The sequence below is a fragment of the Prionailurus bengalensis genome, chromosome E2 (genome assembly GCF_016509475.1).
Source record: "Prionailurus bengalensis isolate Pbe53 chromosome E2, Fcat_Pben_1.1_paternal_pri, whole genome shotgun sequence".
Taxonomy (NCBI): domain Eukaryota; kingdom Metazoa; phylum Chordata; class Mammalia; order Carnivora; family Felidae; genus Prionailurus; species Prionailurus bengalensis.
The window spans coordinates 59,488,471-59,515,291 of NC_057352.1; the positions used below are offsets into that span (position 1 = coordinate 59,488,471).

General features: G+C 55.3%; 1 protein-coding gene across 3 annotated transcripts; it reads right to left on the reverse strand.

The window, feature by feature from the left end:
* Positions 1 to 25,807, reverse strand: MTHFSD (methenyltetrahydrofolate synthetase domain containing). Of its 3 annotated transcripts, none has more exons than XM_043599826.1 (8): positions 25,187 to 25,807; positions 21,154 to 21,359; positions 19,611 to 19,724; positions 16,640 to 16,753; positions 14,352 to 14,442; positions 11,706 to 11,818; positions 11,316 to 11,441; positions 1 to 1,821 (listed from the first exon to the last, which is right to left on the reverse strand). In XM_043599826.1, exons 1-8 carry the CDS (start codon positions 25,200 to 25,202, stop codon positions 1,312 to 1,314), a joined length of 1,290 nt encoding a protein of 429 aa, XP_043455761.1. In that variant the 5' UTR covers positions 25,203 to 25,807; the 3' UTR covers positions 1 to 1,311. The 3 variants fall into 3 exon arrangements, with proteins under 3 accessions (XP_043455761.1, XP_043455763.1, XP_043455760.1); XM_043599828.1 differs by lacking the exon at positions 19,611 to 19,724 and adding an exon at positions 19,465 to 19,578 and having other exon boundaries at positions 21,154 to 21,257; positions 25,187 to 25,796; XM_043599825.1 differs by lacking the exon at positions 19,611 to 19,724 and adding an exon at positions 19,465 to 19,578 and having other exon boundaries at positions 25,187 to 25,796.
* Positions 25,808 to 26,821: the final 1,014 nt, after the last annotated feature.

Below are 26,821 nucleotides of genomic sequence, written 5' to 3' on the forward strand. Positions count from 1 at the left end.
TATGTCAAATACAGGGAAAATTTATGGAAAAAAAGACAGGAGAAACAAGGCAGAAAAGCAAAACAAAAAAACCGTGAGGAGTCAGACGACCAGACTGCTGCTCTGGGTGAGGGGGTCAGGTTCAGCCTCTAACATCTGAGCCGGGCGCTGGGTGACGAAGCAAAAGGCAGCCACAAGGGTGGGGTGGGCGGTACAGGTGGGAAGAGAGAGCCCAGAAGATCTTTCCGCCCTTCGTTTGATTCCTGACGCCTTGGGAAAGAAGCCTACATTTACTGAACAATCTCAGGGCAGGCTTTTCCGACGTCTCCACAGTATTTTCCTTGTAAAGCCAATGAGAAAGTGCTTTGGCGAGGGAGACCGAGTGCCTCAAGGTTTTCTTGAAAGCACACGCAAGCCAGGCCCTCCTGAGGTGTAACAATGTGCTTGCAACGCGCCCAGTACGACCTGCTGGTGAAAAAAACTAAAATTTCTCACGTGTATACATTAAAAAAAAAAAAAAAAATCTCCACGTAAACGCTTTCTTTGACTTTTTGCCCAGGATCCATTGCAAAAGTGCTTCTGTTTAGAAAGCATAGTTCAGCCAAAACCCAGTTTGCTTTTTAGGAAAAGTGGAGGGGAAAAACCAAGAAACGTGGGGCATTAGGCAAATCGGCATGAGCGTCTGTCACTGTCTGTGACACAGGCTGGGACAGCTCATTCTCCATGGCGGGTACCTCCTACAAGACCATGTGGAGTGGAGGGTGTTCTCCCAGACGGAGGGGTGAGGCCGGAGAGGCAAGGAGGGCAGAGCAGTGAGGTGCGTATCGCCCCCCAGGCACACGGGCTCTCCGTCGCGGACGCCAGCGCCAAGTTGTGACAAACAGCCGCACCCAGGAGACCGCGCTTGTTGGCTTCTGCGACTTGAACACAGTTCTCCCCCTGCGGTGGTTCCAGACCCAGGATCCCAGGACAGCAGGGCGTGTACCTGCCCCTGACCCCTGCCAGGGCCTCGCCCCTTACTCCCCCTCCCCCCAACCACAAACCCCTGGCTGTCACCGTTTACTCCGACTCGGTCCCCTGCGGCCTCTGAATAACCAGAGAAGCCAGTGTGGTGGCAACACCAGGCAGGTTACGGGACGCAGACACAGCAGGGCTGGGACATGTCGGCCGTGAGCTACTGGCTGACTCTTTACTCGTCAGGAGGTCCTGGGCAGTGACACAAAGCCGGGCCATCCTGGAGAGGCCTGGGCCCAAAGCCGCTCACACAGCAACGCTCTGCCGAGTCCTGCTGCCACGCCCCTCAAGTTCCACGGGGACCGGAGCAGCGCCCCATCACAGGTCGGCGGCGGCCGGGCGACAGTCAGGCTGTGGCTCCTGCACACGGCCGCCCGGCAGGTCGCTGGCCCTCTGCCGCCTGGCCAGTGCCACCGTCAAGGTGGCCGCCCCCAAGCGCAAGCCCTGCAAGCGGGAGACGGCCTGCTGGGCGGAGGCCGGGGCCTGGTAATGCAGGAGGGCCCTGCCCCGGGGACCCTGCCAAGTGAGCCTCTGGGGGACCGCTCCGAGTTCTCGGAGGGCTCTCTTCAGCTCGCTCACTCGGGCGTCCCGGGGAAGGTTCCCGACACAAACGGTGCCAGTGGGCCCGTCCTCCCCCTGCGCAGGGCAGGGTTCTGGCAGGGGTTGGTCCCGGGGCCCCCGGACGGCGGTCAGGTGAGCTGGCTGCTGGCTGCTGGCTCCCAGGAGGCGCCGGGGCTCGTCCCGGAGGGTGACGTCTTTCCCAGCCTGCTTCTCTCGGTGACGAAGGCTTTGGAGTACTGGGATTTTCCCCATCACCTCCCAGCTGATCTGAAAGAGCAAAGCAGTCCCAGCTGTTCTCTGGGGGTCCCAACACGGTCACGAACGGAGGAGAAATCGAAGTCGCACGGGGGCCTCTGCCGCACACGCTCAGGTAAGCAGTCTCGGCCATGCTGCCCTAGGGGCCCACCCTGGCCCTCTGGGAAGCAGGACCCCTTGGTCCCCGTCCTGCCCCAGCTTAAGTGAAATCTGGGACCCCGAAGCCATTTCAGACTGTGCCCGACGTGCCACGGCAGCTGGCAGGAGTGGAACGGTTTTCTCTACTCGGGAGGCAGAAAAGCAAAGGCCTCCTATGCAGAAGGGATAGCGGGAAAGGTCCGTGGAAAGAGGGTGACGGGTCACAGGTGGCAATCCCCCTGGTGACCTCCATGACAATCGGGGCTTTCTGCCTCCATGCCAGCCCCTCCTCCCAAGTCCCCACCCTGTGGGTGGGATGAGCTCTTTAACGGGGCTCCCTGGGGCCTCCCCCTTCTCCCCACTCCTCCACTGGAGGAGCGTTCCTCAGGGACCGAACCTTTCAACGTGTTGCCAAAAATGCAGAGACAAGGCAAAGCTCAAACAGAACCCCACTTCTGAAAACACTTTCTAGCAACGGGTTCATCAAGCTACAAAGCAGCCCTACACGAAACGTTAAGTCTCAATGAACAGGATTTCTATTTTGGCTCTTTGGGAAGCTGCAACAAAGGAGGCGGTAAGAGCACCCCGAGACAGGAGGCAGGGCCCCCCTCGAGTACCGGGATGGACAAGTGGGGTCTGCGCACAGAGGGGACTGACTTGAGCCCGCGTGCCACATGGCAGCTGATGGCCCCTCCCTGGGGTAGCCCTTCAGGTTAGGCTGAGCCTGGATGACTGAACCCGGGACAAAACCCGTCTTCTGTCATTTAAGGAATCACATGGCAGAAAAGGAAGAGAAAGGCACTGGTGAGCCCTTCTTAGCAATCCCCAGTCTTTACAGATGCGTTCTGTGCTGCGCTAGGGCTCAAAGCTTGTACATGACCAATTACAGGGCATGGTGGGCAATGGTCCCAACACGGGACTTCCCACAAACGTGGGCACGTCAGGATACATATCAGCATACGAGCTGGATAGATGTAACTTCCCTCTACAAGTAAATAGCCCACCTAGTAACGATGTTCTCTTTCCATTCAGAACCGTATGTCACTAGAGTAATGGTTCTTATCCCCGGCAGGTGTCAGACACCTTGGGAGAGAAGCCGGGGTTCCTTCCCAAGGAGGAGTCCCCCGCAATTCTGTGTGCAATTTCCCAGTCTAGTCCGGGGTCTCCAAACCGCAAGGGGCACACAGGCCCCAGGTTAAGGATCAGCGATTTAGAGAAAGGGTCAAAGAAACTGAAACACCTAAGAACGGTCGAGCCCCTCCTCACAAACTTCAAGGCTGCTGGTCCTCATTAATTCGGCACCTGGTTCTCTCTCCCAGCACTAGGTGGACAACACCCCCACCTTGGCCCACCTCTCCACTGGCTCAGATCCCTCTCCAAATGGACACCACCCTCGCTCCCAGGCACGGCCACGTCAGAAGCCTCTGTGCCCGGTTCTTGCCCACTCACGTCCCCAGAGCAGCACAGAGACTCTCAGCTGCCACAGAAAGACCCTGTTCAGAGAAAACCTCCCCCTAATGTTCCCCAGTGTCGAGACGCAAAGAGACAAGCAAAAACCACGTCTGGGCCAGGGACACATGCATGAGATGAAGCTTCTCTTTTCTAATCAAAAGGGATCTTTCTTCCACTGGACTCTCTGCAATTCTCCCGAACTGACTCACTCGAAGGTGACAGAGCTCGCAGGCCAGTACCCCGGAGGCTCCGGTCCCCAGGCGTCCTGAAGGTGGTCTGGTCCAGCAACCGACCCTCCCACGCCTCCATTCTACCTTCTTAAGAGTTCACATTCCTGTGTCCTTTCAGAGTACTTAAAAACAGATTGAAACTGGTCATAATCAGATTCTTTTTATTTTCTAAGGAATCTCTACACTCGACGTGGGGTTTGAACTCACAGCTCTGGGATCAAAAGTCACGTGCTTTTTTTTTTAAAGTTTATTTATTTTGAGAGAGGGAGAGAGCGTGTGCCGAGAGTGATCAGGGGAGGGGCAGAGAGGGAGAGAGAGCATCCCAAGAAAGCTCTGTCTGCACTGTCTGCCTGTGCAGAGCCTGACGCGGAACTCAATCTCACAACCGTGAGATCGTGACCTGAGCCGAAATCGAGAGTTGGACGCGTAACCGACTGAGCCACCCAGGCGCCCCAAGTCACATGCTCTTCCAACGGAGCCAGCCAGGTGCCCCCAAACTGGTCATATAGGTTCTTCAGGATGTCTTGAAGTTACCAGATCTAGTATTTAGAAAGGATGACCCAACTCAAAGTTGCAATTACAGTCGGAGGAAACGTGTGACTACGTACTTCTGTGGCAACGCTGAATGTCATCCCACCCAACACCCACAAGGCCAGATCTCCTGGTAACAGCACTTGCGCCAGCACCGGCTCCGAGCGGTCTTGGCCGGGTGATCGCCTCACATGCTGAAACCCCCACGTGCTTCTGCCCAGCGAACCAGGGGGCTCCCTCCGGCAGAAGCTAGCGTTCTCAGGGAACCTGACCCAGGGGGCGAGGTTCCACACTCAGGCAGCAGAGATCCATTTAAAAACGTGTCACGTGGGGCAAAAGCACACCTGCTCCGCACCCCACAGGGGGGCGCTGTATCCCAAGCAGGCACACGTACACACTGCGAATGCCTGAACAAAAATGTTTTCACTGGGTACGCATTGAGCTAAGTCTACAGCACCGCAAACACACTCAGACACACACACACACACACACAAACACACCCCTTTACAAGGGGAAATGCCAACTGCGTCACTGTTGCCTAAAACTGCTGGTCTCAAGACAGGATGGTTTTGGGTAAGGAAGGACAAAGCTCAGCGTCGGCTCATGCTTGCACGCCCACACGTTCTCAATGGAAAAATCTCCCCGACTGAGAGGTGGCCACTTTTGCCACTTTCCCAGCTGTCTGCCATTTCTGGGCTCTTTACGGAGCGGCTGGGGCTGATGGCTGTCCCACAGCTGACACAGAGGCCTCTGTGCGCCGGCTAGATGGGCTGGCTTCAGGCTCAGGACAGTCCACGCGGTGCTACGCTGTTTTTCCTGGCTGGCCATTAGGAACATTTGTTACATCTGTGAGTGTGCCATGTGACACGAAAGATTTTTGCCTATTAACCAAACATACAAATACGTTTCTGCCTTTCAATAACTAATCATTCCATTAAAAGATAGTATAGCGAATTTAACTATCTTTTATGTGCCAAAACCATTCTCCACTGACGTTTTACGAAGATCGTGTATAAACATACGTTCTCTTTAAAGATTAAAAATCCTGTCCCCTAGAAATACATGCTAAATCCAATACAGATCAGCAGCCTAACTCTCAAGGCACCTGTGGCCAACTCAGAAGGAAGACTCCGGTTCTAACCTTGCCTCCGCCAACCCCCGGCTTCAGAATTTCAAACCTGTTGCTTTTCCTGACTCTCCCTTTACTTGAGCAGAAGATACAGAGACTGGGAGGGAGGATCCTCACTCTGAAATGCTAGCACACGTTTGAGCTATTGCTGGCAAAGGAACAGGAACACCATACTTATTTCTCATGTGACATACAATGTCCACACAAATTACTACTGCCACACATGAAACCAACACTTGTCATTCATGGATCGAAAATACTTTTATTTAAAAAAAATTTTTTAATGTTTATTTATTTTTGACGGGGGGAGGGACGGACGGAGGGAGACAGAGCATGAGCGGGGGAGAGGCAGAGAGAGAGGGAGGGAGACACAGAATCCGAAGCAGGCTCCAGGCTCCGAGCTGTCAGCACAGAGCCTGACACGGGGCTCGAACTCACCAACAGTAAGATCATGACGTGAGCCGAAGTCGGAGGCTCAACCGACCACCCAGGTGCTTGGATGGAAAATTCTTTCAAATACGGTACTTTCAAATGAGCAAGGTGAAGCGACTCGAGTAACCAAGCATGCAAGAACACAGCACAGTTAATGAACGTGCTGTCTTCCAAAAGTCATTCCTGCCTTGCAGCATCTGTTGGCTAATTATAGTGTCTCCTGATTGTAACAGGGCTCGATTTGTACGTCTTTTTGCACAGAGATGATCAAAGGTGTCACTTAATAGAAAAGGCCCCACAGGGCCACTCCTTTATAATTATGCTCTTACTGTGGGTGCTGAAGGACCAGGAGGGCAGTGACCGCACACCATCGCCCCATCGCACGCCACGCCCACAGTCAGGAAGAGAGGGGCCGTTTGGGGGTGGCCACGGAATCACTATGCAACACGGGCTAAAATGGTGTTTACTTGCTGGAACACATGATCACCTCCAACCCGTGCCACATATGCCAGCTTCTGTCCGCACACTTCGGTGCCCGCCCATCCTATGCTGTTCGGAGGATGGGGACAGCCCGACAGACGAGCCCACGAGCGCAAGGAGTCCCCTCCCACCGGGCCAGTTCGGAGCCAGGTGTGGCACGCGTTCCTGCCAGGCGGCTCCGGGCCCAGCTCCACACCGGGGCGTCCGCCTCGCGGGGAAGAGCGGCCCGTGCGGCCCCACCTCACGCACAGGCAGGTGCTCTGCACCAGCAGCTGGGGCAGGCCAGCGTCGCCCCCACGCACAAGCACAGGACTCCTGACAACTGGGGCATCGTCTCAGGCGCCTGTTCTTACCCCCTCGGCGCGCGGCAAAGGGAGGCTCGTTGCAGAACTGGAGGCGAGCGCCCGGGGAGAAGGCTGCCCGCGGAAACCGTCTCTCCTCGGTAGTGCGGACGGGGGGCGCGCGCCCACTGTGGGAAATTCAGAAAACGGTGAACAGAAATCGGAATCCCCCTCTCGGAGACGGCTACGGTTCACGCGCGGGCCTACCCCCGCCCTTTCCTGCGCGGGTTCCAGCGCCACGGGCTGAGGACACACGACACCGCAAACGTGCAGAGACGTGCACGCTGCCCGTCCACCCGGCACGTATCACACGAGCGTTTCCTCTCACCGTCAAACACTCTCAAAAGGCTGCGTGTACTTTAGTGACAGGGTTGGCATCTGGGACCCTGACGCGCCTCAGGGCCCTGCATTATACGGGATGCACACATCGCTACCTGAATTTCTAAGTATTCCTCTGGGACAGGTTCCTAGAAGTTCAATTACTGGGACAAATACAGCAAATCTTTTTAAGTGGAAGGATCGGCCTAAGTCCCCGGCCCGTTGAGGGTGTGGTTCAGTCCACATCTGGCTGATACTTCCAGACAACACTGTGATGCAGGATCGGAAAGCGGGTGTCTGTGTCCCAGGATGGCTGCTGCTCACAGAAGAAGTCCCTGTCCCCAAACCCTTTTCCTCAAGGCATGTGTCATTCTCAAGAAGTCAGTCAACCGGCATGGTGACCATCTGGGAACAGCACTCCCTAACAGCTGTGGATGCTACAGAACTTTTTGTTTCTTTGAGCCTGTATACAAGGATGACCCTGGCAGAGCCCCATTTCCTCACTGAAGGACAAAATGAGTTGATCCAAGAAAGACAAACATCCAGACGTTGGTCAACAGAGTCTCACTGCTCCCCTCCGTCATCAGTGATAACACCTTTCCCACAATTACTGCAGGGAGCAAAGGGGCTGGGAAGCAGTCCTTTGATCTGTGGCTTTGGTGGCAAGGAGCAGTCTCGGGGGGGCCCTGGGTCTCTCTGGAGCTGCAGCCACACCCTGTTGCCTGACCATGTCTCCGGGGTACCCTTAAATAAGTATCATACCCTCCGTCTACCCCATTCTAGCACAGCAGACGTCAATAAAGGCACGGGTCTCGCTGTCCTGAGGTCCAGTCTGGTGGGGCCATGCGAGGGGAGCGGAGGTGTCAGAAACAACCTGGAGCCCCACGCGCAGAGGGCCCCGTCCTGCTTTCCAGATGCTCATCTGGGTCTAGCGGGCAGCCAGGCTCTTGGGCAGGACACTGCACTGCTCTGTCGTGACCCACCACCTTGCAGCCCTGGGAACGGATGGGGCTGTGCGGGGGGCTCCAACCAGAGCTAAGGCCTGCAGGTCACCTTGCACATGGCCGTCCACATCTGCCTGGGGGTTCGGGACCCACCTCAATGGCCGGGTCTCATACCGTCCACCGGCCAGCTGGGCAGAGATCCTGGGAGGAACACCTCCTTTCACCGGGTTGGACCTGCTGGGCCGGGGGCTCAGGGGGTTCTGGGTCCTCAGGGGAGGCAGCTTGTGGCTGGAGTGGGGCAGTCATGGCACCTTGTAGCTTAGACAGGGAAAAGTCCCCTGAGTTTGACAGGTCAGGTGAGAGGCCACTCTGAGGGAACAGAGGAACCCAAGTGAATAGAGCAGACGCACTTTCCAGGAGGAACGTCTCTTTCTCCTTCACCGAGAGGCAGTGAAGGGCACACGGTGATAACGCACAGCCACGGAACGACTCGGGCCAGGCCCAGTCTTGGTTCAGTGAACGTCTCAAAGGGGAACCGTGAGGACTCTGCCAGCACCAAGAGCATCCAGGCACGTTTCTCACAATTACTGACTTCCATTTCACGCCTGTGACAGCCACGCCGGCGACAAAGGGCAAGTTTAGCCGGTGCTTCCGTGCTCTGCCTGTGGGGTCAGCACCGACGCTCTCCACGCTACAGATAAACTAATGGGGGGGGGGGGACCTGCAGAGGGTGCACCAAGGTCACAGATACAGCGACTGAGAGGCCTACGGTGGCTGCTGAGCTCTCCAAACTACTGCGCCCCCTCGTCACCCGTCTTTAAAATCACAAAGCACTTGGGGCGCCTGGGTGGCTCTGTCGGTTAAGCGTCCGACTTCAGCTCAGGTCACGATCTCGCAGTTCGTGAGTCTGGGCCCCGCGTCGGGCTCTGTGCTGACAGCTCGGAGCCTGGAGCCTGCTTCCGATTCTGTGTCGCCCTCTCTCTGCCCCTCCCCCGCCCATGCTCTGTTTCTCTCTCTGTCAAAAATAAATAAAACATTAAAAAAACTTAAAGTCACAAAGCACAGGCAGAAAAGAGGACAAGGTGGGTCAAGGGCCCCCCCCTCCCCACTGCCCAAAGGAACCACAGCTGGACAGCAGAGTCCATACCCACTGGCCCCCAAGCGGGAGCACCACGTGCCTCTCTCAGAAGGTGGGGCAAAGGCCAGGGGAATCGAATGCTGCACAATCTTTGTGTATTAAGAACGAGTAAAAAAAAAAAAAAAGAAAATGTATCACACTTTGTACTTATTTCGTAACCTTCATCTGGGAAGTCTACAGTGTTTAGAAAAAAAACTGATTCCAGATATCCCACAAAACAGACGAGAAGCAAACTTGGGGATTCTAATACCCACACGACAACAGTCTACGGGCAGAATATCCACAGGAGGATATGCCAACGTGTATCTCACAGTCCATCTGAAATCAAGCTGTATCCTACGACTGAACTTCCCCACCCCTTCCCAAATCCTCAGTGGAATTCAGGGGTTCCCAATGTCAGTGAAAATTCCTTCCGGCTGCACACAAAGCGAGGCCAGAACAGAAGCCCCAGGGACTGGAGAAAGTTGCTGCTTTCACATGACCCCGTGCAAAGGGACGCCCTGTGGTGGGAGAACTAACACAGGACCCCAAAATGAGAAATGGCCTTTTAAAAGTTTGAGATTCTTGGGGCACCTGGCTGGCTCGTTGGTTAATGAAGCATCCGACTCTTGATCTCGGCTCAGGTCATGGTCTCACAGTTCGTGAGTTCAAGCCCCATGCTGGGCTCTGTGCTGACGGCACAAAGCCCGCTTGGGATTCTCTCGCTCCCTCTCTTTCCCTCCTCCTCCCCTGCCTGCACATGCTTTTTTTCCTCTCTCTCAAAATAAACAAACATTAGATAGATAGATAGATAGATAGATAGATAGATAGATAGATAGATAAAAGTTTGCGATTCTTGGGGCACCCAGCTGGCTTAGTCGGTAGAGCACACAAATCTTGACCTCGGGGTTGTGAGTTCAAGCCCCACGTTGGGCGTGGAGCCTACTTAAAAAAAAATAGTAAAAATAAAAAATAAAAGTTTGAGATTCTTGCTCAGGCCTCATTAGCAATCGATCTTCCAGGAAGGGGCTGAAACAGTGGGGGCGTCAAAAACCAGTAAAGGCCCCAACGCCCTATGTACAAAGTATGGCTACTTCTTTGGGATCCCTGGTTCATTTGGTTTTCTTTTACACACGAGGAGTTACCTTCACCTAACACGACCAATAACATCACCTGTTGATATTTTTCTTGTTAAAATCAGCAGAATGTGACCATGGCTATCCCCCAAAGCAACACATCTTTGTTTTTCTTCCTGGAGAGGCCGCCCAGAATCTTCCTAATGTGGGCTGCAGTTGGCCTTCCGTCTATGAAGTGCTGTCCTCCAGGGGACCTGTAGCCTTGCCGTAGTCAGACTCTTGTGTAACCTGCCCCGACTCACATTCTCAGCCGTGAGCAAAGGCCACCTTGCTCCTGTGACCTGTGTATCAGCCTCCACTCAGAGCAGCTGTGGCCCTGAATTCCAAGGTAAACCCAAGTTCTCAGGAGAGACACCGAGGGACATCTTAATACTCACTAAGGGGGCCACTGGCTTCCCCACGGCGCTCAGCATGCACTCGGACCCCCACCGGCCCACTTTCAGGTCACGCCTGCCTCTCCTCTCTGCTTTCATCGGGCTAACCTAGAAGGAGCCCAGAACTGCCTGGCCGTGGCGTCTGTGGGAAGGCCCACTGGGCCGTAGCATTTCATTTTGGTGTCAAGCCTGGAGGTGGAGGTTACGGGGTCTCCATGCCCAAGGGGAGGCTGCTTTCCAACTCTGGACAATTCGGGTTCCAGGGATGGAAGGTGTGGAACAAAGGCTTCAGTCCATACCAAGCCCAAGCTGTGCCCATCTCCTCAGTAGCTCTGGCTGCTCGCCAGCAGGTGGGGCCCTAACCTGCAGGCTGGCCTCTGGGACCAACTTCCTACCGCAGACTATCGTGCCGTGTGCCGTGCAAATGCTGCGGATAAAAGTCACCAAGGCATCAGCTTACGAAGGCCACGGGTACCGCGTCGACAGCCAGGTCACACGAGACAACCTGGGACTCCCAGCGAGAAAGCCGATGAGGCAGCAGGAGGCTGTGGCCAGGACGGTGGCACGCAGCCCTGAGATGAGACCCACCAGCAAGGGTGTCGGGGCATCAGCCCTCCGAGTGGGCAGCTCTTTCTGCCATGGACAGCTGGTGCCCTGCGGCGGGAGACCTTGCACCTGCCTGCTTACCAGAATCCCACAGGTTTGCAAAGTATATTCTCGGGCCCATGCTGGGAGACAGATTCACAGGAGCTCGACTGTTCAAAAGCTCGCGGGTGATTGTAATGCACAGACATGCCAGGCCTGGGGACAGCTGCCATGCCAAAGGACGCCACACAGGAGGGGATGCCTCTGAGCTACAGGCCACTGCCGGCCACGGCACCCACCTTGGACCATAAGATTCCCGTTGGCTTTGGGCGCTCACACCCTGTGGCAATGACTCTCGTCGGAGTGAGAATGTAGTCCACGGTGAGGTCGTGGTCCTCGAGCAGCGCTTCAGGTATGTCGATGACCTGGTCAAACAGAAGGGGGTGAGGGCGCTGGCGGGCACACAGCTCCCGTGCTCACCACACACACAGTAGATGCACGTGCCAGGCCCAAAGGGAGAAGGCCTCACCGTCACGCTGCCAAACAGATCCGGCCCCCGCTGATGGCCACCACTCGCGACAGCCGCGGAGCGAAGGCAGAGACCACTCCGTCTCTGTCTCTCTCCCTCCCTCCCCTCCCGCTCTCTCGGGTGTGGCAGTGGCTCTGCTGGGCCCGTTCACGGGCAGCACCTGACAGTCGTGGACGATGGTGACCACTGGTGTCTCCGGGCCGACCGCTCCCATCGACACCATCATGGCATATTCCAGATCAGCATAACCTTCTCCCTTCCCAATTCTCCAACCTAAGAAACACGCAGAGCGTCAGTAGTATCTCCGGAGTACATGTTTCATTAGGTCACAGTGGAAGCAGAAACCCGGACTCGGTATCCCCGGCCCCTCCTCAGAAACTGCCACAGTGAGCCCACGGGCGGGCGGCCCCCCGGTAGTGGGGTTCAGGGGACAGAAGACGCTGCGCATGCACAGAGGTCAGCACGCAGTGATGTGAACCTCGAGCCCTTTAAACGTGTTACAAGAGGAAATGGAACCTTGTTTGTATGAGCAGAACTCAGGTTTAAAAGTAATGAAAGAGCAGTTTCTAAAAAGATTAAGAACAAGTTTCTGCTAAACACAGAATCTTTTTAAGCTATTTCTCTTGGAAGAGAAGTAAAAACGAAAATGAGGGACAGGCGATTTAAGACGGCATCACTTTGCCTTGTGAAAAGCGCCACAGGAGGGCGGGGCCGGCGGCCCTGGTCCCAAACTGCAAAGTCCGAGGTGGGGCGAGCGGAAGGCTGAGCCCGAGGCTGGACGAGAAGCTACGCGGCAGGAAGGAACGCGGCAAGACGGGAACCTGGCTCCCAAGAGGATCGACACCGTGCCGTTAGGAAGCCCGTGACACTGCAGAAATCCTGACTTCTGCACAACCTCAGCATCAGCATCATCACAAAGGGCATCAGTGCTCATGGGTCTAAAATGCTGGCCTGTCACGCGACTCTTACAGTCACCAACGTCCAGCCACGCGTGCAAATACACGAGACAAAGACAGTTCCACGCAGAATTGTCTGAGTCACGAAGGATGTGGACAGTCTGCACGAAGAGACAGGCAGGTGAGCGACAAACACAGGAAATGACCACCTTCGCTCACCATGGAATGCAAATCAAGCGGCAGGTGGCACACGACTGCTCACTGCGGGACGGGTAAGCACCAGAGTGTGGTTATTCTAGTTACTGGCACGGGAGCAGGGAGGGAGGCGAGCTGTACAGGGCTGGGGATGCGAGGTGGGTTATGTGGCTACAGCCACCAGGGTTTAAAGTCCACCCTTTGCCTCGGCAATTCACTTGCTAGGATTATGCCACGGAAAGCCCTGGAAGGCACCACAGACTCAACCCCAGGACTCTGGCTCCCTTTAGTGTTATCTGTAAGGGAAAAGCCAAAACCAAACCCTGGTGACACCTTAAGTGCCCATCAGTCTGCAGGGACGGACATCATCCGGCAGGACACACAGTGCCGTGTGTGCTGCTGCCCCCTTCTGGGGAAACAGAGTCAGCACAAACCACCCCAGAGAGAACGCAGGACACGTGTGGACTCACAGACACAAGGAACTACGGACAGTGGACGCCTGGGAAGGGCACGGGTGATGCTTTGAGAAGCGCCTGATCATCTTTTTTTTTTTTTTTTTTTCAATGTTTATTTATTTTTGGGACAGAGAGAGACAGAGCATGAACGGGGGAGGGGCAGAGAGAGAGGGAGACACAGAATCAGAAACAGGCTCCAGGCTCCGAGCCATCAGCCCAGAGCCCGACGCGGGGCTCGAACTCACGGACCGCGAGATCGTGACCTGGCTGAAGTCGGACGCTTAACCGACTGCGCCACCCAGGCGCCCCTTGATCATCTTTGAAAAGAAGGCCCTGCTAAGTGCCCCTTGCCAAGAGCACGGCCCCAAGCCTGTCCCCGGGCCTCGCGGCCTCTGGGAAGCCAACCCCAACCTACCCAGGGCTGTGCTGCCCCTCCTCCCCTCCTCTCCTCTCCCGCTGCACCCACCTCCGCCACCTGGCACATAAGGGCCAGCCCTGAGGTCGCTTCCCAGATGATGCCCAGCTCGAGGCCTTAGGGTCACTGTGCTGACCCTCGCCGGTATCAGTGCTCACTTCTGTGTCGGGCACTGAGCACATCACACCACAGTTCAGCCGCTGTGTCTGCTCTTCCCAGGCCCTGCGGCCCAAGGCAGAGACCACCCACAGCTGGCCTGACACGGGGCCCACAGCAGGCACCCAGGAGATGTGTGCCTCTGGGGACCCATCCCCAATGACACAGACAGAGCGCGTAACTGGAATACAGAGAAAGCAAAAGCGCAAACTAGGGCAGAGTGAGACACAGAGGCGAGCCCCCCGCCCCCCGCCCCCACTCCCCCCTCCGAATGGCAAAGCACCAGGCCTCCCGGTCAGGCTCGGGACAACACGCGTCGCCCAGAGGCCGCCGCTTCCTAACGGAAACAAAGCTTAGAGCCTGACGTTTTCCCATTCCCTGGAGGTTCTCCAACACCAACCATTACTGACACACTACACACAAGTCCAGCTCTGGTTCCAGGTAGCTTAAGAACAGAGGAAATACCTCTCACCACCTGAACAGAGATGATGTCACTTTATTTTTCCTGCTAAGAAAAGTGAAAACACTGTAAAGGTATTGAGTGTGAGGGACAAAATGAATGAGAGAGACAGCGGTTACTCAGAGGACAGGAACGTGTCCAGAAACTGAAATTACTTACCGTCAGGGTCTAGGAGACGGACAGACAGCAGAATGTCACGCTGCAGGTCACGGTGCGATTTTAACCTTACCTTTTTCAGAAACGGCAACGGACCCCACCACCACCAAGTCCACAAGGACCCTGGAATCCAAGCCCACGGGGGTGCTGTAGTTGCGCACGCCCTGCGAACAGAGACGTGGGCCTGAATGCTTCCCGGGCGGCGAGCAGCTGGCCCCCCTCACAGTCCACGGGCGAGGAGCTCGCAGGAGGCAAACTCGTGCCCTACGACAGGCACACGGCATCGTGGGAGCGGCATTGAGGATAACTTCCCACAGTTTCTGCCCCAGAGAAGATGGCGCTTTGGAAGGGACAGCACAAATGAGTAAGGCGGTAATTTCACAATACGGAGCAAATCAGAGGAGTGCTGTGGTTAGAACAGAGGGGGGGAGTCATGCGGAACCATGTGCAGACCCCCGTGCGCCCCGTGACCTCAGCAGGAGGAAGCTCTCTGACCGTCCGTGTCGCCATCCGTAAGGCAGAGGCGCTGCCCACGGCCTCGTCAGGCTGGTGTTGGAACGGAAGGAGATGGCGGAGGTGATGCACTTCGTGCATGAGATGGGGCCAGCAAGCGTGTGGGGCAGACTCATTAAGTGTGTGACGCTGGGGGCCGCCACTGGCACGCAGGGCGTATTCACTCCTGAGATAGGACTCAACCCACACCCACCTAACGTACACACGTTTACACTGAGGGGGCCCGTATTTCAAGAACAGGGGGGCCGATGTGGTCCTGCGTCTCAGACGTGAAGGGGCACAGATCAGTCCGGCAACCAGATCACGGCCCCACACGGACCCACGTCCGGGTCCCGCCCTCCACTGCTGGGCAGTCGCCGCCACACGGTGACAGCCGTTCTGCCACTCGGCTCTGGCAGCACAGATAATCAGCGCACCATGACCCGCATCTGTGCACACGCGCGGCCGCGAGGCTCTCTCCACGTTGCCATTTTCCCCAGCCAGGAAGAAAAGGAAAACCTCCTTCTCGGGTTCCGGTGCGTCATGGTGTAACAGGGCCCGAACTCGGCCGTTCGAACCCTACTGAAGCTCAGTCACGAGTGCTGGCCCGGCTCCGCTCGGGGCCCAGTCACACTGTCAGGGGCGCGTGTGAGGGACCGGCCATCTGACCCGGGCCTCAACCCCAGGACGGGAACTGCGCTTACCCTCCCGAACCTACGACTGCTGTGCGGCCCATCACGCTCCCCGCCGGCTCTGGGAAACGCGAGCGGGTGCCCGTGGCCCGTGCTGCCAGCCGCGGACCATCCACAGGGTGCATTTCTGAACAGCGACCGGAAGCACGACCGTCTCTCGTTTTTCTACTGTGCCTTTCCCTTTGCACTTTTTTCTACACGTGTTTTATTACCGTGCTCTATTACACGGGTTTTTGTAAACCACATCAGATTCTATTTTTGGAATAAAGTTACCGATAAGTAACAGTCAGCGTTCAATTTTTAAACATCGGACTTGAGCGGAAAATCTCTTTTAAAAAGGAATATCTCTTAATTATACACCTGGCTACAGACACAATTAGCCCACGGTCAGACACCAGGAGGAAAGTCGTGTTTAGGTGACACCTCTGCAGCCTCCACTGAAATGCCCCGTGTCGCAGAGCTGCTGATACACAGCCTTCAGCCAAAACCACTGAAGGAATGAATTCTACACCATTTATTGCACGATTCACATTTGACCAGCATTATCTGGCCAGGTGACCATCTTATCCTGCTTCTATTAAAATGATGCGATGGAAAAAATAAATAGGAATATTCTGATGCCTTAGTTTTCATTCCCAATAGATTAGGAATCAAAACGAGCGGGGGTCGACTCCAGGACTCTGAAAAAAGTCACCAAGTTCTATTTCTTCATCTGCAAAACACAAGGCAAATCCCACTACAGGGCAGCCTAGGATAGTATTTACACACTTCCGTTTGACCACACTGTGAGGCACTCCGGAAAAGCCGGTCCCTGAATTACTCAAGTCGTTATTCAGAATTGCTGAGGCCACTTCCACCTGAAGGGTTCTGCAAATCCCTGAGTCCCCACTTGCTCTAGTAGCAGTTCAGAAATTGCTAGATACCAGACAGTGACAGGTCAACACGGGGAGGTGTCAGAGGCCAGGTAACTTATTTCCTCTTCCTTTTTAACAGGAACTTTACAATATGCAAACCTGTGCAAGAGAGAAACCGAGCAGCTCAAGTGGAGCCCGTGTACCTGTGGTTTTTCGACGTGGCTCCTGTATCGCGGGACGGCTGGATGCTTGTCTGCTTCTGCTCATCTGGCTTTGCGGAAAATGAAGTTCAGTTCTGTGGGGCACTCTGCGCCCGCACTTACCTGAGAGGTGGCGCATTTTCTCAAGACGTCCTTCGTTGCGCCGGGCGGCGGCATGATCTTATTAAATAACCCCGTTCTCAGCCGTGGTGTTGGCACCAACAATGTTTTTTTGCTCTTTTAAAAGAAAGACAATCAACGAATTATAAAGTTAAACCCAGGAACTTCTTGTGTGCATTTTTAACGTTTCAGGCGCAGAGGCAAGTTGCTGTTACTGGCATTGTTGGGGAACGACTTCTTTGCATGCCTAATTACATACAAAGAGTCACTCGGGCCACTAGCCCACCCCACAGCTTGTCATCAAACACAAATTCTAGTTTCCTTGCCACTCAAAATCGCCAGGCAATGACGATGCAAATGGGCACAGAAGCCCAAGGATTCCAACCAGGCCCTTCCTGTGGCCCCTCCCCAGTGTTACACACTCTGTAGGTACAATGCTTTCACTAGGCACCTGCTGCCCGGCCTGAGCCTTCTTTCTGTCCAGCAGATTCCAATCTCATTATAATCGATATTTTGGATTGACCTGAGTCCACAGCCCCTTTTCTTCTATTTAGCTCCCAAATGCCTTGGTTCTCCAAGTGTGGTCCCCAGCCAGCAGCGGCCCCTGGACGCCTGTGAGACTCTGGTCTCACAGGTGACTCTGATGCCCAGGATGGTTCCAGAACCACTGCCACAAGCATCCCTGCAGATTATGCAGGGGCAGCCCATGAGCCAACTGTAAACTTATAAAATCTTTGGTGTAAAAAGAGTATATTTCAGTCTTTGTGCAGGAGACGACAGCCTGAGACGAACACAAGACCTATAAAATCGCGGGTTGGCATACTTAAAGCCACGACAGAGGAAATATTTCAACACAAGCCGTGACCACGTGCTCTTTTCGAGTGTGAAAGAGGTCTGGGTTCATCTGTAGTCTGGAGACGCTGGTGTGCCACATATTATTCTGGTTACTCCCTCTTTTCTGGAAGCTTCTCACCTACCAGCTCAGTGGCTCTCAACCCTACCTGCGCTTTAAAACCACGTGGGGAGCCGTCTAAGACTTAGCCAAGGCCCAGGGCCACTCAGAGCCTCTCATTCAGAAGGTGACATCGGCAATGACTAGTTTTCACAGCTCCCTGGGTGGGGCCGACGTGTGGCCAGTGCTGGCCTGGCCAGCGGCTCTCAAAGCACCAGTGGGGTACCTGTTAAAAAGAGGCTCTAGAAACCGACTGACGGTCTGGGAAACTGTGTATCCCCAAGAGCAGGCCTCCGTGTCCCCAGGCACCGGCTGTGGCCACGTGCACCACCGTCCCTGCCGGAGCTCAGGAGGTGTGGCAAAGCCTGCAGGTCTACCTGCTTCCCAGGTGATTCTTAAGCTACTGAGTTTCCAGCAACAGCGAGGAGCCGGCGGCCCCAGAGCCCCAGAGCGCGGGGAGCACACGTGTCTTTTTCACCATCACATCCCCGTGCTCACAACCTGGAATAGAGCAGCTTCTCCAGCGTGGCCATTTCTCTCCCCTGAAGAGAGAGAGATGTGGAGGACGCTGCTACTCCACCCGCCACGTGGCTGCGCTCCTACAGGACGCTGGGACTAATCTCCAACCCACTCAAGGCTCTGTCTGACCTTGCGCTGAGGGGCCGACGGTTAAGAACCTCGCACACGAACAGAGCTGGCTCCGCGGTCACGGTGCGGGTCACGATCCCAGCCCCACCACTGCCAACGTGGGCCTCGGCCAAGTCACCTGACCTCTCAGGGTCCAGTTTCCTGTGTCACGAGGAGCGGGGATCTCCCCTACAGGGCAGCTGGTAGGACTTAATGAGGTGATACAGCCAAGTGTTCAGAGAGAGCTGTGCCCTTGCACACGGCGGGCACTCGCTGCAGGCCCTTCTCTGCTCCTGCAAAAATTACCTCACTCATTACAGTGAACGATTGTCCAGGAAAATAAGGCTGGCAAGACAGAATGCTTCCAGAAGAAGAGCCTAAATGGGGGTCTCCCCCTGGGGCTGAACCACAATCAGCAAACGTGAGGATTCCCCACACGCGAGCCTTGGAAGGGCCAGAGCAGGAGCCCCGCAAAATCACCTTCGGGTGCTCCCTTCGCCACAGGCTGCAGGGCGCCCCCAGGCCCGAGGCCTCGCGGGAGCCGCGGGAAAGCCGGCCTGCCACAAGGGGCACGGCTGCGCAAGGAGCTCCGGAGATCCCTGTTCATGTTCTCCACGGCGACTGGTCTCAGCAAAACAACAGCCACCATCACCTTGAAGCGGTGATGTTACTACCGCTGTTATCTGCATGTTACTGCTTTTACGGTTTATACTTAACTTACACGTTTATTTTGGTTTTACGGTTGCATGGGAGCTATGAGCATCTAAGTTTATACCGTTCTGTTTACACGTACTAAGCTAGTGAACTGACAGCAACCCCAGGGGAGTTTTTTGGTTTTTTTTTTTTCTTTAACAGGAGCCTACATATTTTAGGAAACGCTGTTCTAATTTGTATATTCTGGAGATGTCATCAGATCTCTCACTCACGGGTTATCAAAAATGTCAAAGAATTATGATATAAAAGCAGCAGAAGTAAATAATCTTTCTCTTCTGACGAAGCACATCCGATTTAAGAATGCTCGAGGTGACCGTTCTGAACATCTTTTACCTGTGGATTCAGGAACACTCGTGACTTCTGACAGACAAATGAAAGACACGTGGACCGTTCTCAAGTAAAACTCCCAGGGTGTCCTGCACTGGAGGGAGTCAGAAGCCCCATCTTCCTCAACAGAGGCTTGCACACATTTGCAGGCACCTGGAGCCCGCATCTCGCCAGCGGCCAGGGCTCTGGCTCAGGAAAACGGGGTTACCTGCAGCGCCAGCAGCCGGATGCCTTCCAGCGGTTTGTCGGGGTCCACTTTAACTTCCCGTGTTCTGGCAAAAACTTCTAGGTCTCTGATGTTTTGGCAAGCCAGATAAGAGCCCTAGTTAGGCAAACAGACAGAGGTGCACTTACGTCGAGGACGAAGAAGCGAGCGTTTGTCTGGGGAGCGTCAGGATTGACCTTAATGGTTCTGGCCATTTTGAACGCCTGCAAGCGTGGGAGGTGCTCGGCAGCACGGGAAGCACCCTGTTTTTAAATGCAATTGCACATTACCGACAGGACGGCCGGATCCTGGGCCTACAGCACGCGCGAGCGAGCGACTGCTCTAGCTTTTCACCCAGACAGGTGGGGGGGGGGGGGGGACTAATTCTCAGGCAATATCCAGGAGTCGCCCAGAGAAAAGTCTGGGAAAGCAGTCAGTGTAGAAAGGAGCTAAAAAAGCCAGCCTCACCCCAATTTATTTATTTTTATTTTTTTAATGTTTATTTTCAAAGAGAGAGTAAAAGAGAGAGAGAAAGCGTGTGCCACAGGGGAGGGGCAGAGACAGAGAGGGAGAGCGGGAAACCCAAGCAGGCTCTGCCCTGTCAGCGCAGAGCCAACGTGGGGCTCGATCCCACGAACGGTGAGATCATGACCTGAGTGGAAATCAAAAGCCAGACGCTGAACCACCCAGGAGCCCCATCCCCAGTTTATTTTTAACTGAAATAAGATATACATTCCAAAAAGGCGTAGACATCGTGTACAGTTTGATGAATTTTCACAAAATGAACACGCCTGTGTTTACTACTGCCTAAACCAAAAAAGAGCGGATTACCACCAACTCTCCAAGTTGCTTCCTTTTTAAACATTTTTTACTGAATCTGTGCCCCTTTCTCTTTCTCCTGTACCTCACGGCAATTTCTCTCCCTGGGAAAACAAGCAGTAAAACAAAACAAAGCAGCAACACAAATCATACAAAAAGCACGGGTTTTCGAAGCAACAGGGGCTTGTTTCCAAGAGGCCGGGGGTGGGGAGACGAGGTCCAGCCAAAATGGAGGATGACGGCAGGAAACGGCCACACATGCTTTGGGCTGACGGGGCATCGGTGTGTTTTCAAAAAGCGCTTTGTCTTTCTTGTGGAAAAGGAGCCAAAATTATGAGCTGTGTATGTTTGCTCATCCAAGTAAACTTGTTTCCTGTGAACGCTACCACACACAGGCATCTCAGATTAGCTTCTAGTCTGCACACGGGGAAACTGAGGCCTGGCATCACCGGGGGCTGCTGAGGCCTTCCTCTCCAAAGAAACTAACTGGGGCTCCCCTCTCAGAGCGCATCACTCGCTGCTGCTCTTAAGGAGCCGCTTGTGAAAAGGCACCACAATGACATGCTTGCAGCCAGGACAAGTGTCTTACTCCCTGTCAAGGGGTGAACAGGCGCCACAGCATCAGCTCGTGACAAGATGCCACCAACCGCCAACCCCGCGCAGAAGGGCCAGCGGCAGCGAGAGCGAAGCTTAAGTGACTGGGATGAGGGGCGTCTCAAACCAGAGGCCAGGCCAGCGGCACGGATTTCGCACCACTACTCACTGCCCACCCCACTCGGATCCACCACGAGGCAGGACAGTGACCGCATGACTATCTCGCTCACTCGGGACTCTCCTGTTTTCCTTCTGAATGCTCCGGGAAGGCTTCAGTACCTTGAAGTTGGGAATCCTGTGATGAACAGGCCGGGGAAAATCCGCTAAGTTTCGTGATTCCATGTAGTCCCAGATCTGTTCGCGAATGTCCTGTTTGGAAACACCTATGGCAACAGAGGGTGGGGGGGTTAACGCGGCAGAAGGGAGTCCCGCAGAGGTGCGGCCGCTCCAGCACGCTCGCGCCAGGCCAAGCCAGCGCTTCTCATCTGCACAGCGAAAAATCAGGGTTAGTGATGAAGTCGCAACAGATTGGTAACGTCTGAAAACAGAGTAAACTCAAGACAACCCCGGTGTTTAATCCGGCCCTGCTGAAAACAAAACGCAATCCAAGCCCCACGCCCTGTCCTCGCTTGGAAATGCGTGTGCCGCTGGGTCAAGGCACTGCAATCCTCAGTCTGTCCAGCTTTGCCATGGCCGTGATTAGTGCGCTCGGGCTGTAAATCCAGAAAGCTTGTCTTAAACCTAAGTGCTTTGTAAACCTATTATTTTGGATTACCAATTACAACCTCCTTTATTAGCGTTGGAATTTCTTTTTTCTATCTCCAATTTAGGAAGGTGCATTTTTGGCAACAAATAATCTTTATTTGAGCAGAGCAGTGTTGATGAAATTTGCATTAACCACGTACTCTTCCTAAGAGTTAAGAACCATAAGGAGCAGTTTCCGGTTAGGTACCAGCACCTTCCTATAGGCATATTTTTAAGTATTCACTTAATTTCCATTTTTGTTGGCCCGAAAGGATATCCTCGCACTTGCTCAGAAGTCTGTTTCAAGTCACTTTACTTACTACTTGATCTGTTTTCTTTTCTTTAGTATTTATTTTTGAGAGAGATACAGAGAGTGAGCAGGGGGAGGTACAGAGGGAGAGAGGGACACTGTATCTGAAGCAGGCTCCAGGCTCTGAGCGGTCAGCACAGAGCCTGAAGCAGGGCTCGAACCCACGAACCGCGAGATCATGACCTGAGCCACTCAGGTGCTCCGTTGTCTGTTTTCATAACAATTTGTTGTGCGGCCAGCACTGCGAATCATGAGGCAGGGGACTCCCCATGAGGTCATCTCATTCACGGGTATGCTCTCAACACCAACCTGCCCTAACTGCCAACGAGGGCGAGTGCTTCCTACCCTGTGCCGTCTGAAAGTCGCCGCAGGAACACACATGCGTGGTGTTTAGGGAACATGCATCGCTGTAGCTGGCAGTGAAAGCCGACCTCTTCTCTTCAGAGAACTTAGATGGTGTCCCTTACAGCTGACAGGAGGTGCTACAGTACTGTGTGTGGCTGGGACACCTCTCGTCAGCTTCCTGGGTGCACACCTGGGGCAGGTACAACTTCACGGGTCCCGAGTCTCCCTTAAATGAGTGCAGGCTATTGAGAAGCGACCCAAGGGAGCAGCCCAGGATCAGAGAGAACGGGGAGTTGCCTGGATGGGTGGTGGGATGGGGCTGGCAGCTGGCTTCCCCCCATAGACACTTCTGAACAGTGTGGCTTTGATTCACGTGAATCAGTCACACTCCAAAAGTTTATCTTTCGTAACTGGACACTCTTAACACAGGCAAAGGGAGCTATACTGACAAGCCCCTCCCCTGGCCGCCTGCTGGCTACCAGCTCCCTTCCCCCAGGGCGGTCAGTGCACCCCTTGTTTTTTCTCCTGAATTCTTCCCAGGTACGTCTGGCCCCACACAGGAGACGCTTCCTGTCACCACCTCTTCCTAAGGCGGCGCATCACACAGACAGCCCACAATGCCCCGCACATTGGTGTTTTTGCCGGACATCTGGCAGATGGGCCCATGTGGTATACAAGAGCGCCGCTGTCCTCATGGGAAGCCGCACAGTTTTCCACTCTAGGGACAGGTCAAAATTTACCCAGTCTCCTTCTGAAGGGCAACGGGTGGTTTCCAACCTTCGGTTACGGACGTGCACTTCGCCACCCGCTGCCCATTTTGCCCCCACGTGTTAACCCCCCACGTGCAGTTCTAAGGGGTAAGGGCCACAGCCACAGGCTTCCACTAGCCTACACCGTCTGGCTAGGCCTAGAACTCCCCAGCACGGCATTCGGCCCAGTCCCAGAGCCTCTTGGGGCCACTGCAGGCGCCGCTGGTGCCTCGTGACCCTAGCTGTGCCTCTGGGCCGCTCCAGAAATCGGCGCTGCAGCTGTGGGAGCACTTCGGGACCCGCGTCTATAAGACGCAGGCTGAGCCCACGCTGCTGTCAGCCTGGGTGGGGCCACACAGCCAGTTTCCAGCACTTGGCTTGTCTTTCCCGCCGGGAGCTCTGTTGGCAAGTTGGCTCAGCTCTGTGTCCCTTGGGCAGACCCTCACTCTTCAGGCCTCAGCTTCAGCACCACCTCCAGGAAGCCCGCCCCCTTCCACTCTGCTCCAGTGCCTGGGGATCTCTTTGTCACAGGGCCACCAGGAGCTCTGGCCTGCAAAGCCTTGCTGCGCACGTCAGCCCCATCTCCCACTATTCCTCACTTTGGATTCAAAACGTGGCTCTAGCATTGTTGGTCCCTGGTTCCACACACCTGCCCACCTCTCTGCCTCTCAGGACTTGGTACCTCCTCTCCCTTCAGGGACACACCACATCCCCCTGGAAGTATTTCGAGGGCCCAGTCACAGACAGATGTCCCTCCTTCAGGAACTTGGAGCATCCTAACTGTCTGGTTTTTTCAAACACAGTTACACTGGCACCGCTATAAGATTACTACACTTAGCACTTTCACTAACAACCCACAGGTGCTACAGTATCCCCAACACCGTGCAGGATGCGGTGCGGGACACAGGAAATATAAGAAATTGTGACCCTTGCTCTGGGGAGTCCATCACAAACATCTGAGTGACTCCCATTTAGAAAGCAATGGGCTGGTTGGGAGGTGCAGGGAGCCTGGAAGGGCACAGGTCCTCCTACGTGCGGAAGGTTACAGAAACATGGGAGATGATTAGGATAATAAAAGATGACACATATTTATGTGTGACATGCCCGAACCCTGTTCCGTAACTGCCTATTCACTCCCCTCAACAGGTTGTGGGCCCCGTCGGGTGAGCTAGGGTCTCACTCATCCTCTACCTCTGGCTCTGAGCTCAGTCCCGGCACTTGGCAGGCATGTGAACTACCGGCACCTGTTTACTGGGCTGTTTACATACCGCACACCCGGGAAGAGCAGAGGTTTATTTATTCCCAGACCCTGGCTCCACTGTGGGCTTTAGTATTGGGTGTTATCTTTGCCAAGAAACCCTGCAACCATCACCAAAGCTCTTCTCCACTAGAGGAGCCCAGGGGCAATGAAGCAAGTGTCCCCAGTGCCTGGACAGGGCCTGGTACAGTGACACCTCAGAAAACATTTAAGAGGGCGGTGATTTTTTTGTTTGTTTGTTTGTTTAAGTTTACTTGTGGGGGGCGGAGGGGAGGGGCAGAGGGAGAGAGAGAGAATCCCCAGCGGGTTCCGTGCTGTCAGCGCGGAAAGGGGGGCTTGAACCCATGAACTGTGAGATCGTGACCTGAGCCGAAATCGAGCCGACTGAGCCCCCCAGGCGCCCCTAAGAGGACGCTGCGAACCGGCGTGTAAGATACATTGCTTTCCAGCCCCGCCCCTGCCCCTGGAAACCAAGTTAAATTGGTTTCCGGTGAGCCGTAAGCGCAGCTCTCACAGGTGCTGGTTACGACCGGCACGGGGCCCACCGACACCACCAGGTGCACAGCAAGGAGCCTCTCTCTCTTCTCCCCATTATCCTGACTCCGCAAGACAGCGTCGGATATCAGGGTCGGAGACCACCGCCGGGTAGACCCCCCACGCCCCGCTGGGACCCCTCCGGGTGCCCCCGTCTGTCCGGTGGTCCCCGGCCCATCCCCTCTGGCCCCGCGCGCCTCTCCGGGGGTCTCCCGGCGGCCGCTCACCTACTCCCCACTCGGACAGTGGGTGACCCGGCGGCCCCTCACCCGCCCACGCGCCCCCCCGCCCCGTGCCCGTCCGGTGGCCCCTCACTCGCCCCCACGCCTGCCCCTCTGGTGGGTCCCGCCCGCGTCTCCAGCAGTCCCTCACCGGTCCTCAGCTCCATGACGACGCGGCCGGCGAGCGACGCCTCCAGAGGCGGAGTCGGCGCGGAGTGACGTCATCCGCCCGCGCACTCTCCCCGCGCCTGCGTACTGACGGCAAGGGGGCGGGGCGTCGCCGCGGAGGCCTGGTGTGAAGGGCATGGAGTGCGCATGCGCGTGCGTCTCCGCGGGCGGGGGTGGAGGGACGTGCGCAGAGAGCCTGGCTGGGTGCCCGGGCTGTCATTTGTTCACGGAGCAAGTCAGTGTCGAGCGCCCGTTCCCACGGGCGTTTGCAGGGCGCTGGGGCTACCGAGGTGAAGAAGCCCCCGGCCTCTCAGGGCCCACTGCCGATTCCAACACACCCGCCTTCTTTTCTGTTCCCCCAGAGGCCGCCTCCTCTGAGAAGGCAGCCTTGATTGCTCCTCCAGGATGTGATTCCTCTTCTCTGAGGACATACCGAGGGCATTTTAAGATATCAGGTCGCTGGAATGGGACCCACTGCGGGTAGGATCGGGCCCAGCCCGGCCGCTGAGGGAGTCCGATGTGCTCCCTAGGGCCACACTTCGGTGAACACCCCTTGGTTTTACCGTGCGTGGCCTCTGGATCTCTAGAGACCGAAAGAACGTGGCAGCCTGCCTTTGCTCGGCACATAGGGTGTGTCAGTCTAAGGGCCAGGAACTGGCTGCGGAGACGGCCAAGTCCGAACCCTCTCTGGGCTCCACCCCAGCGGGACCGAAGGAGGGTCAGTTGGCGGGGAATTCAGGCTTTAGGAAGATGACCCTTCCCAAAAGGAGGCCGTCCCAAACCAAGTCGCCAGTAGCCACCTCCCGAGTGATTGCACAACCTTAGCAGTGCGCCTCCTGCATCATAAGCTCCAAAGAAGGGGCGGCTACTTTCCAGAAGTCTATACCCAATACTTGCTAAGATCCTGGCAACTGGCAGCACACTTGCAAAATAGGCAAAGCGTTTCAGCGTCCACCTCCAGATGCGGGAAATGAGGTTCTGGGTGTTCCAGAGACTTCCTCAAGCTCCTACAGAACGGATCCTATGCCCTTTGCCGTCATCAGAGAGAACATAATTGATGACAGTAGCAAACGCTGCTCCAAATGTGCCAGGCTCCAGGCTGAGGGCTTCCGAAGTCACACCTGAATGCAGTCCTCACAGCAGCGGTGGGCAGCAGGGGGCATCCACAGGGGAGGAAACAGACTGGAGATTTTAAGGAGCCTGGCCCAGAGTCGGAGCCGGGAAGAGGCAGCACGTGACGTGACCCCAGTGTGCTTAACTACAAACCTTGCGGCTCCTGGCCACACCTCTGCCTTCCTAGGGGGTATTCGTGGCGTTAATACACAAAGACATCAGCAGCCCTTCGTGCTGCGTGGGGGTGGCCGTGTCTCTTACCGGCTCTCAAAAGGTTATAAAGTACCGAAGGTTATAAAATAGAATCTCTCAGGGAGAGTGGTGTCTTTTCCCACTTTCAGGAAAACACCATGGATCTGTGGAGAACATTTTATGCAAATTGACCCGGCCCCAGCAGCAGAAATGTGTGCAAGACTCACTGTGCTGAGAGCAGCGACCAGGGTGCTAAGCCACAGCCCAAGTCCCTCAGAAGGGAGGCCTGGAGCATCCCCCAGGCAGTAGCAAG